The sequence below is a fragment of the Trachemys scripta genome, chromosome 3, assembly GCF_013100865.1.
Source record: "Trachemys scripta elegans isolate TJP31775 chromosome 3, CAS_Tse_1.0, whole genome shotgun sequence".
Lineage (NCBI taxonomy): Eukaryota > Metazoa > Chordata > Testudines > Emydidae > Trachemys > Trachemys scripta.
Genome location: NC_048300.1, coordinates 58,111,405 through 58,126,208, shown reverse-complemented (window position 1 = coordinate 58,126,208; position 14,804 = coordinate 58,111,405). Strand labels below are relative to the sequence as shown.

At 43.8% G+C, this 14,804-nt stretch overlaps 1 protein-coding gene across 1 annotated transcript in view; it reads left to right on the top strand.

The window, feature by feature from the left end:
* Positions 1-14,804, top strand: part of DNAH8 (dynein axonemal heavy chain 8) — a 585,957-nt gene that overhangs the window by 320,501 nt on the left and 250,652 nt on the right. The window contains exon 44 of the mRNA XM_034764627.1: positions 2,169-2,341. Within this exon, the coding sequence (XP_034620518.1) occupies positions 2,169-2,341 (173 nt within the window). The remainder of the gene's footprint in view (positions 1-2,168; positions 2,342-14,804) is intronic.

Below are 14,804 nucleotides of genomic sequence, written 5' to 3'. Positions count from 1 at the left end.
GAAGAAACAAATGTTGGATAATCTAAAATTGAGATAATCAGGCTTCAATAATTGTGGTTTACCTGTATATATAATATAGCACTGCTAAGAATGTTAATTTTGGAGGACTCCATTTATAAGTAGTCTCTCTTCTAAGACTTGAATAGCATAGTAATCGGTCGACGCTACGCCCGGCTCATGAGACAGCTCATGGTGTCCAACACCATCAGGTGGTCCAGAGACATTTATACGGAACACATCACAGGACACCGTCAATACCGCATTGAGTAACCGAGACCGCCAACCAGGGAAATAACCCACTTCCTTCCCTGAAGGACCAAGGGACGCGCCCCACGCATGTACTTATCCGCTACACCTGATACTGACTTGGACTCCTTATTCATTCCATGGGTGGCGTACCCGAGCCCACTTATCCACTGACACCTTAAAAACCCTTGCACCCCAATCTGGGTCTATGCAGGTTATGTGATATGTATGTATATTTTCATCCTTGCAAACGATACCTGTAACCCCCCATAATCCCAGCTTGACCCCAGATGTACAGTACCTTGCCTCTTAACTCATGTATATTTCATTTTAAACATTAACTTTAATAAATTTTTTTAATTTGTTACCCCCTTTTTACCCAAGCATTTAGCTAATTTTCATGATCTAGTCAGTTTCCACTAGGAGAAATTGATTGTGGATGGTATTTTTGATGCAATCCTGTTAATTTATAAAGAATATACAAAATCCTGTTTCCATGAACACAGCAGGTATCATACAGGAGATAGTTTCTTTGCTCATATTTCCATGCCTTTTTCAGCCAGCACTTTACCCAAAAGTCTCTTAGCTTTTGTTCCTCAGTGTCAATTTATCGGGACTTCTCTGGCTCTGTCTGGGGCTTCTTTGCTCTGTGTCCTTCTCTCTGTTTCTGCTGCTCGTCTCACATACTGATGCACAGAGCTCCATCAATCAAAACCCCAACCCCTGTGTTTGCAATATAGTCACCAGCAAATAGCTTTGGGACACATGGTTCAGCTTCTACTCAAACTTTGTCATGTGTCTGTTTTGGGGGATGGCTCCTATTACATAAAGGAATTTCATTGTTTAATTTAAAATGAATAAAAGGCAGCAGTTACACCTATCAGCTTCAGTGAGGTTTTGTCCAACCCTCTTCAACACCAGCATAACAATATGCTGCAAGTCCTCTGTGCCTGTGTGGGCTAGCCTGAAGTATGCTGTTCCTCTGGCATGAATGATTTGTAAACCCATTTTAACCAGCCCACTTAGTGAGGGGATTCTGCAGTGCCATGAAGCTGACGTAGGGGCTCTTATACCATTTAGGGTATTTCTGCACTGTAATGCAAGGTGTGATTGCAACTACTGAAGCTCATACTGCTGCTTCTACACTACTATTTTTATCCATGCTAGCCTACGTAAAGTCAGGGGTGCTGCATGCAGCAGCACCCCATGGTTTGAAATGATTTCCATTATACACAGGATTTACAGTTTTGTTCAATGGCTTTCAGCACCCCCACTATAAAAATTGTTCCAATGCCACTTGGTAAAGCCGCTGTGTAAGTATGCCTATGCATGCTGCAACCACATCTTGGATTGCAGTGTAGACATGTCCTTACTCTTATTACTGCACATATAACAAGAGGAAGGAAAAAAGGGTCTCTGGGAAAAAGAGGTGTAGTTCAAAACATCCCTATGCCACACTGACCTCCTGCTGTGTTTTGGCCCTTATAGCAGTTGCAGGTTGGCCTTCAGACTGTTCTGAAATAGTGCAAGGGGAATGGACATGCACAGAGCTAATGAGAATTTAAGCCAGTTATACACATCAGCTGCTGACTTACGATATCTGCATTTTGTTTGTCCCTCATGATCTTGTTTTGTGTGTTCTTGTTAAAGCAGTGGGAGCTTTACTGTACATGAGAAATAGGTTTCTTATATGGATTCAAATTATCAGAATATTTTCTGAATTATAAACTTTAAAAATAAGTTCTTTATGCAGTGCAGAAATGTATTCAGTTTTACTCCTACCAAAGCTTGAAACAGGTGATCATGCAAGTATAGTGAAATGTTCTATCTTTATTATTCTAATGCAGTTATTCGTTATATAAGACATAATACTGGGATACTGTGCATCTGTAATATATGGCTTATTTTTCTTTTTGTTTAAGGTAAAAATGCATATCAAGTCAGTAACTGATTTTGAATGGTTAAAGCAGAGTCGATTTTATTTTAAGGAAGATGTGGATCAAGTTTGGGTATCCATTACAAATGTTGATTTTATTTACCAGAATGAATTTCTGGGATGCACTGATCGTCTGGTTATAACTCCTCTGACTGATAGGTGAGAAACAATGTTTTTCTTGGGGGTGGGGGAGAAGCCAAAAAACTGTTTAACATGCAGAGTGGCTTCTTTTATATAATACTCTGGACTGCCGTAAATATAAAATTGTACATTATGTTCCAGAACATGTAGTGAACGTCTAACTGTATGTTTGAATAGGCACCCACACCTCTTTTTCATGTAATAAAATAGAATCTCACTAATCTACATACTTTATAACTCCTACAGAAATATGATCTCTTCCCTCTTCTCAACAATGATTTAATTAACAGCAGAAATGTATTTATATTAGTATAGTATTTTATCATTTAGGAAATATTATATTATATAATGATAACTTGATGGTAGAATTGGTATTTGAGGCCTAAGAGACTCCTGGACTTGGCTCAAGAATTTGATGTGGGGGACCGAGAAATCTCCTCGTCTTCCTTTTTGTTACTTCCCTTTTCACAGTGAGCAATTTTTGTAGCTTTCTTCCAATACTCATGATTGTGCACCTGGCTGTCATGCAAATTGGTCTCTCTCTAAGGTCCACTGATATCCGGTTCATGTACTGAGTCTTTCGCCTCCCCCTTGGTCATCTTCCATCCATGATCATTGCAGGGATCATCCTACCAATATAACTCTTGGGTCTTCACTGGATATGTCTATACCAATGTATCCTAGTCTCATTCACTTGTCTTCATTTCATTTCTTATCACAGAACATTGAACCATTTGACCATCTCAACATCTTCATTTCTGTGGTGGATGATTCCTTTTCTTGTGGCTGGCCAAGTCTCTGTTCCATACATTAGGGTGGGTTGAATTAGTTTTATTGTACTTTCATGGACATCTCTTTATCACAGAGAACTGGGGTCAGCTCCCACCACTTATTCTGTGGCTTTGAAACAATGCTAGGCATCACTTAGGAGGACACCACTGTCACCAACCATTAATCCCAGGTATTTCAGTTCTTTCACTTTTCTAACTTCTCTGTCTGTAATATCCTTTTTATTATGGGTCCTCCTGCCTAAGCTACCAGAGCCTCAGTCTTACCAATTCTCACTCTAAATCCTGTCCACGGAAAACTGTGTTTCCACTGTTCAAATTTGGTTTGCAGGGTCTAGCAAACTTCTATGCACATCAGTAAGTCATCAGCGAACAACATAGTCCATGGTTCCCTTCTAAGACAACTACAAACAAAAAACCACAATGCTAACCCCTGGGGCAGGCAAATATTGACTGGAAATTCTCTGCTGTAGCCCCATTTGGTTTTGACTACAGTAGTCACCATTATACCTATCCTCAATAAGATGGTGTAGCGATGTGATGACTCACTGGCGCAGCGCCTCCTGCTGGTCGTCGAGGGAATTAGCTCTTCACCAGCTTCAGAGCACCCTCTGCTGGCCAGTGTCTCTCCTGCCACTGGCCCTGTGTCCCTCCTGGACCCCGGTGCCCCTTATCCTGGGGTTCTGTCCCAGCAGTACCCCCACTCTGGGTCTCCCCTCGCAGGGGATCCCCCAACACTCTAAACCCACCTTGCCTCAGTGGCTACTGCCAGTCACCATCTAACCCCCATTCACTGGGGCAGACTGCAGTCTGTAATGCCACTCATCATTGGCAAGGGGTTAGGACCTGCTGCCTTTGCCTATCCTCAGGCTGCCCCTCTGCAGCCCCTATACCTTCATAGGTCTTCAACAAGGCCTGCCGCCTGGGGTTTTACCAGGCTGGAGCTCCCCAGCTCCCTTTGCCCTTCCCCAGCACTGCTCTGCTTCAAGGACCTTGCTTTACGGCAGCTAGCCTTTCCCATTCCAGGGCTAGAGGGAGACTCTCCCAGCTTCTGAGCCCCAGCCCTCTTATAAGGCCAGCTGGGCCCTGATTGAGCTGGCCATAGCTGCTTCCTCAATCAACCTAGCTTTTTCCAGCTGCAGCCCTCTCCAGGGCTGCTTTTAACTCCTCTTTACTGGAGTGGGGCAGCTGCCCCACTACAGATGGACACACAGCAAGTTAATTCTTTTGGTACACAATTGTATTCCTTCTCCAAATCCATAAAGACCATGCCCAGTTGCTGTCTCTTCTCTGTGCTTCTCCATGAGGATTTGTAGAGCAAATGTGGCATCAAGTGTACTTCTTCTTGGCACAAATCCATACTGATGCTTCAAAATTTAAACTGTTCGATGCAGAAGCTTTTCAGTAATTTTCTCCCAAAGTTGCATATCATGTAAAGTTAGCATACTTGTACGATAATTAGCACACAGTGTACTATCTCCATTATCTTTGAAAATGATTACCACAAAGCTTTTATGCCATTCATCCAGCATTTTTTCTTAATATCATTGAACAGACTTGTAAAATCCTTGAAACCATCCCTTCAGCACAGCCACAGGTACTTAGTCTGGCCCAGGTGCTTTCTCCTTGTTCATTTTTCTTAAGTCACTCTATAGTCTCTTCCTCTTATATGCCATCTATCCTCCCCTGGTTCTGCTTCCATGTTCTTGGTTCCTTTCTGGGGTTCTCATTCATCACTCTTTCAAAAAAAAAAAATCATTCCAGACTTTGACTCACCATTCATTTGCAATATTAAAAATGAACATGGTATATAAACAAACTTGTTCACGTCCCTCATCATTTCTTCTCTTGCCTTAATGAATTTCTAGATGGTTATTTCTCCTTCAGATCCAGTTAGGTGGTTAGGAAGCTCATCACAGGTCAATTTTTTTGCTGTTGAACACTTCTTTTGGCCTTCTTTTTGCCTCCATATAAGCCATGTTATCATTGCTAAAGCCAGCTGCTTTGCCATTTTATAAAAGTTACCTTTTTCTTCTCAACCAATCCTTTAACTTGAGAATTCCACCATCAAGTCTCCGTTCTTACCTTTTTATACTGGTTTCATCACTCTTAGGACTTCATGTGCCATTACCAACAATGTTAACGTTAGTTTGTACCAGTTATCCTCCACACATCCCTGTGTGTAATCAGGAAGTCTAGGTATTACTACTTGTTTAAAGATTTTTTTTCATTCCCATCTTTAAGTTTTCACTGCTTAGGCTTTTTCAATGTTCAGGGGTTCAAATGTTTCTGAAGTCCATGAGTAGAAGTCTGTGCTGGTTCACAACACACTAACTGGGTATTACCTTACAATTGATTTGTGATCCATCATTTACTCTTGTTTAAAAAGAAATGAATTTTGGACCGGTGAGGCCTCACCTGGAGTACTGCGTCCAGTTTTGGTCCCCCCACTACAGAAGGGATGTGAACATTTTGGAGAGAGTCCAGCAGAGGGCAACAAAAATGATTAGGGGGCTGGGGCACATGACTTACTAGGAGAAGCTGAGGGAACTGGGGTTATTTAGTCTGCAGAAGAGAAGAGTGAGGCGGGATTTGATAGCAGCCATTAACTATCTGAAGGGGGAGTTCCAAAGAGGATGGTGCTAGGCTGTTCTCAGTGGTGGCAGATGACAGAACAAGAAGCAAAGGTCTCAAGTTGCAGTGAGGGAGGTCTAGTTTGGATATTAGGAAACACTATTTCACTAGGAGGGTGGTGAAGCACTGGAATGGGTTACCTGAGGAGGTGGTGGAATCTCCATCCTTAGAGGTTTTTAAGGCCCGGCTTGACAAAGCCCTGGCTGGGGTGATTTAGTTGGGGTTGGTCCTGCTTTGAGCAGGGGATTGGACTAGATGACCTCCTGAGGTCTCTTCCAACCCTAATATTCCATGATTCTATAATTTTTGTGTGCCCACCACTGGGATAAGTTATAAGGTGGATTTTCCTCCTCTGAAATGTGGGTTTGCAATCACCAAGTTCAGTGCCAGATACATTTGTAGGGGCATTTTTCTCTTGGAGTTTCTGGGTCTGATGTGCCCTCCATGGACTGTTTCATATACAGCCTTCTCAGTTCCAGCATGTGCATTTAGATCTGTTCTGATAAGTGGCTTCTCGTTGGGTGGTATGTTTCCAATAAGGCACAACAATTCATTGAAAAACTCCTCTTACCTTTTGATCATCTCCTAACTGTAGTGCATACCCACTTACTGTGTGGGTAGTCACTTTTTCTCACCACAGTTCAACACTCATCAGTCATTCTGGTAACCTCTATCACATGTCTCTGTATAGTTTCATCCAAAATAACTCCAACACCATTTCAGGAGGTTGAACTCACTAAATAGTAGATTTTTGTAACCCTCCTCCAGCATCTGAACTTTACAATCTCTCAATTTAGTCTCTTGTTCACATGTCAGATTTACTCTTCTCTAAGACCTCACATAGCTTCAAGCTTCTTCCAGACAGCAATTCCATATTCCAACTTGCGTATATCAGCTTCCTCGCTTCTTTAAACTTAGTGGCCATAATCTAGGTTACAGGTTGGGCAAGGCTTTTGTACATCACTTGCAGAGCTCACTCTGAGGTACACTTGACCTGGACATTAGTTCACATGAACATATCTATTGGATAAGCTTTATGGATCACCTTCCCCTTCTCCTAGCTGAGCTGCCTCCCTAGGTTAGGGAGCTCATCTGCACCAGCAAGACTTGTGTTAAGGTGGTCTTTAATCACCTTGATGTCCTTGTCATAGGGCCTATGTGGGCATTTTATGGAAGGAGCCATGCCACCAGCTACCCAACACATCCTGCTGAGAGATGCCTCCAGTTGTTCTGAGACTCCTTATTTGGATCTTTTCAACTGTCTGGCATATGCAGGAATGTTCCTCTAGCTGCCACCCAAGGATGTGCCTGACGGGAGTTGATCACTCCTTCACAGGGTCTGGGACCTAACAATCTAAAGGAAAAAATACATCTTCCATTAAGTTAAAGTTTCCAGCTCTTTCGCTTGTGAAGATTACCTTGAAAATGTAAACCAATGTGAATTGATATAAACCCCTCACTACAGCTGAAAGCTAGTTTCTGATTTTTCCTAAGAATCATAAATGTAGGACTGGAAAGGACCACAGTTAGATCATTTAGTCCAGTCCCTTGCACGGAGGCAGGACTAAGTATTATCTGGACCATCCCTAACTGGTGCTTGTCTGTCTGGTCTTGAAAACCTCCAGTGACAGATTCCACAATCTTCCTAGGTGATTTTGTTCCAGTGCTTAACTACTGTTACAGGAGAAAGTTTTTCCTGTTGTCTAACCTAAATCTTACTGCAATTTAAGCCCATTATTTCTTGTCCTGTCCTCAGTGGATAAGGAGAACAATTTTTCATCCTCTTCTTGATAACAATCTTTTATGTACTTGGAGACTGTCATATTCTCCCTCAGTTGTCAATTTTGCAGACTAAACAAACCCAGTTTTTTTCAATCTTTCCTCGTAGGTCATGTTTTCTAGGACTTTAATTATTTTTGTTACTCTCCTTTGGACTTCTCCAATTGTCCACAGCTTTTCTGAAGTGTGGTGCCTGGAACTGGGCACAATACTGCAGTTGAGGCCTTATCAATGCTGAGTAGAGTGAAAGAATTACTTCTTATGTCTTGCTTACAACACTCCTACTAATGCATCCCAGAATGCTTGCTTTTTTTTGCAACAGAATTACATTGTTGACGCATTTAGTTTGTGATCCACTATGACCTCCAGATCCTTTGCTGCAGTACTCTGTCTTAGGCAGTCATTTCCCATTTTGTGTTCGTGCAGCTGATCCTTCCTAAGTGTAGTATTTTGCATTTGTCCTCATTGAATTTAATCCTATTTATTTTAACTGGTTTCTCTGGTTTGTCAACCATCATTCTGAATTCTAATCCTGTCTTCCAATGTGCTTTCAATTCTTCCAGCTTGGTATCATCTGCAAACTTTATAAGTGTACTCTCTATGTCATTATTAAAATCATATATGAAGAAACTGAATAGAACCAGACCCAGGACAGATTGCTGTAGGACCCCACTCAATGTGGCCTTCCAGCTTGACTCTGTCCCATCGATAACTATTCGGAGTATGCTTTTCCAACCAGTTGTGCATCCATCTAATGACTGCTATTCTACCATGTTTCTATAATATCCGTTTTGACCTCCTGCACTAGTTTTTCCAGTTCCTCCATTTTATTGCCCAGACTCCATGCATTCGTGTACAAGCATTGAAGTCACTTCCCTTAGTCACAGAGTTTTCTAGTTCTTGGTATTCCATTATCCCTTGCCATATCTTCATTTAGCTGATTTTTCTGCTCCTGTGTATTGAAATCAGGTATGAAATACATGTTTCAAATTGTTGAAAAAACTGAAGCCTGTTAGCGCTTAGGTCCATTATGTGTAATCGTACTTTGAGCATCCAGATCTGTGAGAGGTCATCTGCACAGCCCCTTCCTGATAAGTGGTTCTGAGGGACCACTCCAAAGACTGTGAATTTGCAGTCAGTATTCTCCTGGAACTCCAGGAACATAGTTATGAACTAAACCGTAAAAAAAAAATTACACATTGGTACCAATTTGGGTTGGAAAAAATCTCTTCCTGCATTTTAAACAGCTTTGTGTCAACAGATTTATGGTGGACCTTCCTGAAGAATAACTTGGTAGAATTGAGCCTGTTCGGTTTTTTTAATTGGTTAGCTATCAATTTTTGAAAAAATTCCTAATCAGATTTGTTATATAATGACTTAAGTGAAAGGAAACAAACTTTGATTATGTTATTCAACACATTGTTAAGTAGTAAGCAAAAAGGAGAATTTTGGTATCACGTTAAAGACATTAATTTCAACTCTTTATATACAAAACATGTAATTAATACAACTCCGCCATCTAAATACTACATAATTAATAGAAATGTCTCTTTCCGTGTTGTTAATGCTTTCTCAATGCTACTAATGTTATTGTATGTTCTGCCATAACTACATTGAGTGATGTATCAAGTCCACAATAATATGAAATTGTTAACCCACTAACAATCCAGTATTCAGCAGCTGACTAGAATGTCCTCTCCATTTGTATCCTCATCTTCATTATCTGAACTGTGCTCCATACTGTCACATCCTCCTCATCCATGTTCTCACACATTTGCAAAATATGTGCTAGAGAGCATTTGAGTCCATTTATAAGGCACTAAAAATCAGGTAATTTACATTCTTTGATGCATTTACAAGCTCTCAGCTGCAAGATTACCTCAGGGGCAGGCCAGCCTTTCATCCATTCTGTTGTCAGATCACCTTTCTATATGACCCAGCCACGCCCCATGCTATGGCTGGTTATGACGGGATACTTCTCTAGGCTCCTACACCAGATAGCAGCCTCATAATTGGCACAAAGCATTAAGGTAGAGGCAGTCTTTGTACAGAGGAAGCAGGCCAGATTCAACATCTCCCTTCTTAGGTTGGAACAGCTCTGGTATCTTAGCTCATTTACCTCTGTGATATTTAACTTAGCTATATACATTGTACAGGTGAATTCCTGAAGATGGTGACGAAAAGTCTTTAGATAAGACCCTGTGTTGCCCTAGCTCTGCCAGTGCTCAGTAAAGGTACTCTTTTCTGGTGATTATCTTTAGGCCAGTAATTTCCCCACATCTTGCAAATGTGGTAACAGAATCACACCTAGGGAATGCATGCATTCTTAACAGGGCTGAGCAGACTTCCTTTCTTAGTGAAGTGATGCCAAGTTTGGTTACATCTTCTTTGATTTTTTGATACTAGATCTTCCATAGATTTTTGCCAATGTGTCTGAAGAAATCAAGGGTAAGAATTGGCACATCAGTGTCCTCAGATACCATTGATTTCATGGTTCTTTGATGCATGCTTTGCATGTAACATTATCCATGTGTGTGATTTTTGTGAAGAGGGCAAGTTCAGAAAGTTTGGCAAGCTTGTTATACAGTACTCCTGAATGTCATATACATTATCTCACCATATACATTTCTCCAGGGAAAAAGGCTTTTTCCATTCTTCACATAAGAACTTGATGAAAGCAGTCTTGCTGGTAGAACATGCAAGAAAACACCTCCATTGTTTATATCAGGCCAGAAGATCCAATGTTCTTCAATAGAACTTCAGATTCTGCCCTTCTATTTTCCATCTCTGAATTTTTAATGGAGATGTGTGATAGAGTTTACAGACTTCACACTAAGGCTGAGACAGGGGAAGGACCAGAGCAGGACTGGGCCAGGAAAACTCAGCCCCTCAGGCACTGCTGAGCACGCTTCTGAGGAAAAGACCAGTATAAAGAGAGCTTCGGCAGCCAGGAATAGGGGGTTTGGGAGAGAAAATACAGAAGCCATTTTCTGAAGGAGCACTACCCTGTAGCAGCAGGAGAAGAAACCGCTACTGTGGGGGTTCAGCTGTGAGTCTTTCCTCCCCCCGGCACTACCCAAGAGGGAGGTAGAATGTGGGGCAAGGGCACCAGAGGGCTGCAGTCATCAGTCCTAGATGGTGGGGGTTCGAGGCAAGGACTGCAGCCATATGCCAAACTGAGACACAAGGTGTGTAGGATGTGGCCAATGGGCCAAATTTTATGGGGCTGATCTCAGGCCATCCCAAGCTGCTACACTTTTAGGGCCCTGGGCCAGAACCCCTTATACCTCACCCCAAGAAGGGCAGGGCAAGGGCTTACAGGTAAAGAAGCTGATCCAGCAGGGACCTAAGCCACAGGGCCCAAGTCTTATTGAACTGAGAAAGAGACTGAGGTTGGCAGCCCAGACCACTAAATCTACTGGCTGACCAAACCACCCCACTAAAAGTTGTCATTGAACATGTTGGAGATCACATCTATCCTGTCACTGTCAGTTGCAGTCTTCAAGGTTTAGACATTCTCTGACAGATCACCATATATTTTGTTCTTAATATTTATTTTGTGTACAAGACCCATTCCATCTATGGTGTAAGCCAGGGGTGGGCAAACTTTTTGGCTTGAGGGCCACATCAGAGTTGCAAATCGGTATGGAGGGCTGCTAGGGAAGGCTGTGCCTCCCCAAACTGTCTGGCCCCCGCCCCCTATCTGTCCCCTCCCACTTCTTGCCCCCTGACTGCCCCCCTCAGAACCCTCAAACCATCCAACCCCCCTACTCCTTGTCCCCTGACCACCCCCTCCTGGGATCCCCGCCCCCTATCCAACTCCGCCCCCCCCAAGCCCCTTTCGGAATGTGGCCCTGGGAACATGGGCGGAGGACTCAGGAGGAGCAAGGGCAGCCGTGCAGCTGGAGAGAAGCAGCAGTTTCCCCTTCAAAGTGCCGCTTCTCTCCAGCTGGCTGCGCGGCCGCCCGGTGCTCCTCCTGAGTCCTCCGCCTGCATTCGCTGCGCTCCCGCCACCTACACAGCTCACCTGCTCCCCTGCCCCTGCAGTGCAGCCCCTCCCCCCGCACGGGGTGTGTGCCGGTGCTGAGCTGCCTGAGTGCGCGGCCCTGGGACCCCCTGTTGTTGGGAGGACCGTGCCAGGGCACCCTGAGCTGCGACGCCTGGCCGGAGCCAGCCAAGCTGCCGGGCTGGTGGCGTGGCACGCTGAGGCTGCGGGGGAGGGGAGACAGCAAGGGAGGGGCCAGGGGCAAGCCTCCCCAGTTGGAAGCTCAGGGGCCAGGCAGGACGGTCCCGTGGGCCGTAGTTTGCCCACCTCTGGTGTAAGCAGATGGGCTAGGAATTGTACCAACTTTTTCTCAAGATTCCTTGTCATGGCTGCTTTATTTGTCTTCCTCGTGGTGCCATCAAAGATGGTGAGAGGCTGGGGTAGTGGTCCTAAGGGGTGCTGCAGTACTTTCCTTATGTCCAGATTCCTATTTGATGCATGTGGGATATGTGATCCACCTTTAATACAATCTCCTTGTTTGAGGCTTTTGTTTTTCTGGATTTCTTTATTATTGAATGTCTTTTGTTTTTGCTTTGGCAGCTTATCATAGGAGTTCTGGGTTGGCTGCACAGTTTCTAGCCTGTTATGTCTGAATTCTATATATACACCTTCGTTTTTCTCCTTTGCATGTAACAGATTGTGACAAGGTTAGTGGGAAAACCCCATCCAGTGTGGGACGAGTGCACCCCACACAGCCTCCTAAGCCCCAGTCAATGTGCTCACCCCTAATAGCTGGGCAGTGTGGCCCAATGGCCAAAAGTCAATAGGTTCGCCCATCTTAACGGGCAGTAAGGTCTATTGGTCAGTCTATAGCATTGCCCCTCCTAGTGGGCAGTAAGGCCTAGCAGGTACAGTCAGTAGATTCGCCCCAGGGAGACGGGGCAATAAGGCCTAGTCGCCAGTCAGTAAATTCACCCTTGTCAGCAGGGCAGTAAGGCCTAGAGGCCAGGATCAGTCAGAATGGGGGTCACCACGCACAGGAAAGGGGGTCGTGGCCCAAGTAGGGGGGGTCCAGGCCTACCCTCTCCACCAGACCCCAGCCCAAAGCCCCGGTCGTGGCAGGGGTGTGTGCCACTGGGGGGAGGGATGGCCAACAAAAACACACTGACTCAAAAATTCTGGTTCACTAATCACATCCCTATCAAATTCCCCTGGGCTGCTTCCTACCATAGTTCCCACTGTCCTGGTCTGGGCATCTCTGTTATTAATGGATTCTTTGGTCTGTGTTGTTCCTGGTGATTCTGGATGGAATGGGTACCTTGGTGTCTGCCTGGGTTACCATGTCTCCAGCCCCCACGGCCTCGGGCATCAGCTGGTCCTTGGCAGGCACCAGCAGACTATGTCCTTTCTCCCTGGCAGTCAGCCCCAACTGAGGTGAGCTGCTCCCTTTTATACCAGTGCACCTGGAGAATGCCCAGTAGAGTGAAGGGGGCATGGTTTCCTCAGCTCACAATGTAGGGTTAACTTCCCCATCCAGTACAGAGCGAGTGAGTTCCATCACACAGATCCTCGCTAACATCTTCAGGAGCTACAGAACAAGTGAAGAGACATTTAGTTCTACAAATGGATTGACCCAGGTCTTCTCCAATGTATCTGTCAGTGACTGACATCTTTTTCATCTCTCTGTAATCTGGGTGGCTCAAGATCTGCATGAGATATACCAGGCATCTGGATCTGTACCATTTGCCTTAGTTTCCTAAAAACAGGTATTTCTGCACTCTGCAGTTAGGTAATACCTGTTCACTGCCCCAGCCTCAGGACTGAATCCTTTGGTCCCATCTGCTGTCTGTGTCTTTATTGACAGTCTCCTGAATGGCCTGATCTACAAGAATTTTTCCAAAGGGTTTCGTGACCCCATCTGTACAGAGAAGCCTCTGTTTTTGAAATGATCACACACCTCAGGATGTTCTATCTCCAACCATGGCATTTGTATGAAGAACACTAGCAGATAGTATAATTTTGCTTGTCATAAGCCAGAAGCTTATGCATAACCCTAAGATATCATGACTCCGGTCATGGTTAGGTGAAGAAGCCCAGTCACCTTTTCTGGGTGCTTGAGAAAAAGGCCAGGAACCACAACAACCGTAACAGTTTAATTAATCCTGAATGCTGATAAGTCCCTGTTTTCATTACTCAAATGGTTCAGGTACATGTTAAAAAGCTGAAATCCAAACACAGGATGAATGGTTGAGGACATCATTCAACTGGTTTATGTTGCCATATAGCTTCTCCATCTAGTTTGTGTCGTTGAGGCTTTGTAAATCAATCAGATGGTGGTCCACCATCCAGGTATAAAAGCCCTTCCTGACTAATCTCAGCAGGGCCTCGTAGACTGATTTATGTAGTCTAACAGCTCAGTGGTGATTGTGTCCCTGCAGTACACTCCGATGGAACTTTCAGCATTAATACTGGACTCCAAAATCATTGGAATCTTTTCCCAATGATTGACATCATATTGCATATTTTATGAAATGCTCCCATTTTGATAATTATGGATTGGAATATTATCATTTTTTGTCATTCTTCCACAATATTTCTGCATATAATGCGTGGTCAAAGACACATACTTTGTAAGACATAAATTGAGTTTTTTCCAAATATTTTCAGAGTCTGATTAAGGATTTTTTTAGGCTGTGGACATCTCCATTGGTGGTGCATTCATGATCGGCAAATACCCACCCTTGTCCTGAGTCATACTGATCTTGTCGCATGCTTGGATGTTGAACTCAATCCAGGAGCTGATTGGTTATTTACATCTGTTTGCCTGAGTAGAGACCATACTTCATTCTTAACTTGAGCATTGTGAATGGCCTCTTCATAGTGTACCTCCATTGATTCCATCCAGAAGGGCCAACTCAGTTACCAGCATTATAAAGAGTAAGCAGTACTGGTGGAGGAGTGATGCTGTGGTTTTTGACTTTCTCTGCATGTGGAGGCTTCTTGGCTTGTCCAGTAGTTCATATCTGAGGCTGCACTGCAATACCATTTAATCTTTGATGTCCCTGCATCACTGAGTGTGTCTCAAGTCTGTTGCTGTTATCATATGTCAAAGTTGTAGAGATGCAAGGCAGAATGTTGGATGGTATTGACCCACCTGATTCCTCCTCATTAGCCAGCTTCTGCAGACAGAGGTCAGTGTCCATTTCCTCCAGCTGCCTATAAGATATCCATGATCTAGTTGGTTGAGTGCCTGAAACAACTCCATATTGCTTGTGGAGGATATCCTGTTAACATG